Genomic DNA, 2,342 nt, shown 5'->3' on the forward strand with positions numbered 1-2,342 from the left:
ATTTATTTTACAATCCGAGGCCTAATTTTTGGCCCATTTTACGCCTAATGCACATTTTAAATGGTCAACTGAGCTCTTAAATTATCTTACTGCTATATCATCATCATCATCTACACACCTTTAGTTGTTTAGTGTAAGTAACAACTAGCAAGTACCCACAATTCAAGTGTTCAAGTGCATAACTTAGTAAAATTACCCCCAAAAACTTTGGTGCCAAAATATGATTTTATACTTCCCCAAAAATTTACATCACATACCGCATTTCAAATGCCTTTAAAAAACCCCGGAAAATTCAACAAAAATAGGGCTTCACAGTTATATTTCACAGCACACGGATGAATACATCATCCCAGCACCCTCAGCCCATTCTAAATTTAAAAAAAAAAAAAAAAAAAAAAATCATATTTAATCTAAAATCTAATCTAATCCGATAAGCTAATTCAAACCCTAACCCCCTAAAATTACAAAATTAAACTCAAATTACATTACTTACTGCTAATACTTACTAATTAATCACCCCTTAATTCTGAACTTCTTGTTTAGCAATACCATTCACTTCCCCTGGTTCTTCTCCTTGCTCTTGCTCTTGCTCTTGCACCTCATGTTGATGCCTCATTCTCATCTCGCCGTCATCCGGCTGCAGCAACAACGCAGTAAACGACGGAATATGCCGATACCCAAACTCCAACCCCACAGTTTGCGACGGAAAATGCCACCCATTATCCATCGAAAGCGGCAAAGCAGCAATTGCATTCGTCGAAGATGATTTCGCCGGTGAACTAAAATCAGCAACAGCAGGAACAGTACCAGTACCAGTAGCAGCAATTATCGACGGCTCCGCTTGTCGGAGAAGCCACTCGATTGTCTGGCCGTCGGTACGGTGGCCGAGCTCGCGCGTTAGCTGGAAGATTCTCGCAGCGCAGAGCGGCGGCATGCGGACGCGCCGACCTCGGCCGTTAACTTTGGTGTGTCGGTCTTTGGTTGAGGAGTTTTTGCGACGGGTAACCGCGAGTTTAGCGGCGGTCGTCGAAGTGGTTGATTTGGATGAGCATGAAGTGATTGACATCGGAGGAAAAGGGAGAGAGAATGGAAGAGGTTGCGACTGTTGTTGCGACTCTTGTGATGTGAATTGAGGTTGGTCGTAGTTTTGAAGGTTGTGCAGGATGGTTGTTTCGGAACCCATAGTGGTGGTTTCCGGTGGAGATGACGGCGGAGTAATTAGGGTTTATGAAAAAAAAAATTGGGGGATTTTGGCGACCCCACTAAAGATTGGGAGGAGAGAGAAAATTGAGTAAATTTTATACTTCGTAAATACTGATAAAAGGGGTGTATTTTTTTATATGGGCCCACATTTGAAAGGACTGGGTCCACTTGATTATAGTATGTCATGTTTGTGTAATTTTTGGATATACATATCTTTCAAAGATTCAAACAGCTGGGATGCAAATTCAGTACTCCATTTTTTTTTTCCAAGAACCAAACCACGTTGAGTTATTTTTTTATTCACCATATATTCACAATAATTTTTAAATTCATTGTATGTCCCTGAATTTATCAAAAATATTACAAAATGTCTAAATGACTAACGAACATTAACTCTGTTAGTCATTTAGACTTAATTTGCCATGTGACAATCTGTAATTGGCTGCCATTTATTATTATTTAAATTTTAAAATAAATATTTAATTAATAATTACAAAAAAAAAAAAACCCACCCATCACCACAGCCCAGCCCAGCCCAGCCCCAGCTGCCGTGGAAGCCACCTGAACCCTTGCGTCGACCACTATCCCCAGTCCCCACCACACCACCACCCTCAAGCCAGCAGCCCAGCCCCTAGCTCCCTACCCCCACCGATGGCACTGACATCGGCAGCCATTCCCCTCCCTGTCGCTACCCTTCTCCTTCCCGAAACCACCTTCCCCCAAACCTTAAAACCCCACCCACAACTCGAAAAAACCTTTCTCCCCTTCCGATGTTGCCCAGCCGGCGCCCAGCCAGCCCCCAAACCCCACCTCCTATGCTGGCGAAGCTTGTTCACCCATCCCCCTACCATCTCCAACCACTTTCACCCCTTAAACCACCATCCTCGGCACCTTAATTAAACCCCAAAATTGAAATCCCCAAATTGAGACCCTAGATTTCGATTTTGGGGTTTTCGATTTTGGGGTTTTGGCGTGGTGGTTTAGGGAGGGGGAAGGCCGATTTGGGTTCACCGGTGCGAGGAGGGGTTCTTGGACTACGACAGTGGGGTGGATTTTGTAGGGATAGAGGAGAGGGTTTTTCGATTGGGGTTTCTGGTGTTTGTCGCGGTGGGGAATAGAGAAGGGAGGGGTCACGCCGG

General features: G+C 44.0%; 1 protein-coding gene across 1 annotated transcript; it reads right to left on the bottom strand.

The window, feature by feature from the left end:
- Positions 1 to 206: 206 nt before the first annotated feature.
- LOC145572377 (transcription factor TCP11-like) lies at positions 207 to 1,291 on the bottom strand. Its single transcript, XM_081631352.1, has one exon. The coding sequence runs from the start codon at positions 1,181 to 1,183 to the stop codon at positions 521 to 523; it is 663 nt and encodes a 220-aa protein (XP_081487478.1). The 5' UTR covers positions 1,184 to 1,291; the 3' UTR covers positions 207 to 520.
- Between the last annotated feature and the right edge of the window lie 1,051 nt (positions 1,292 to 2,342).

This window comes from Chenopodium album, chromosome 12 (assembly GCF_948465745.1).
Source record: "Chenopodium album chromosome 12, dcCheAlbu1.1, whole genome shotgun sequence".
In the NCBI taxonomy this organism is placed as follows: Eukaryota; Viridiplantae; Streptophyta; class Magnoliopsida; order Caryophyllales; family Amaranthaceae; genus Chenopodium; species Chenopodium album.

What these genes read in the sequence shown, in the direction of transcription:
- LOC145572377 (XM_081631352.1), bottom strand. Translation starts at nt 1,183, where the DNA reads ATGGGTTCCGAAACAACCATCCTGCACAACCTTCAAAACTACGACCAA.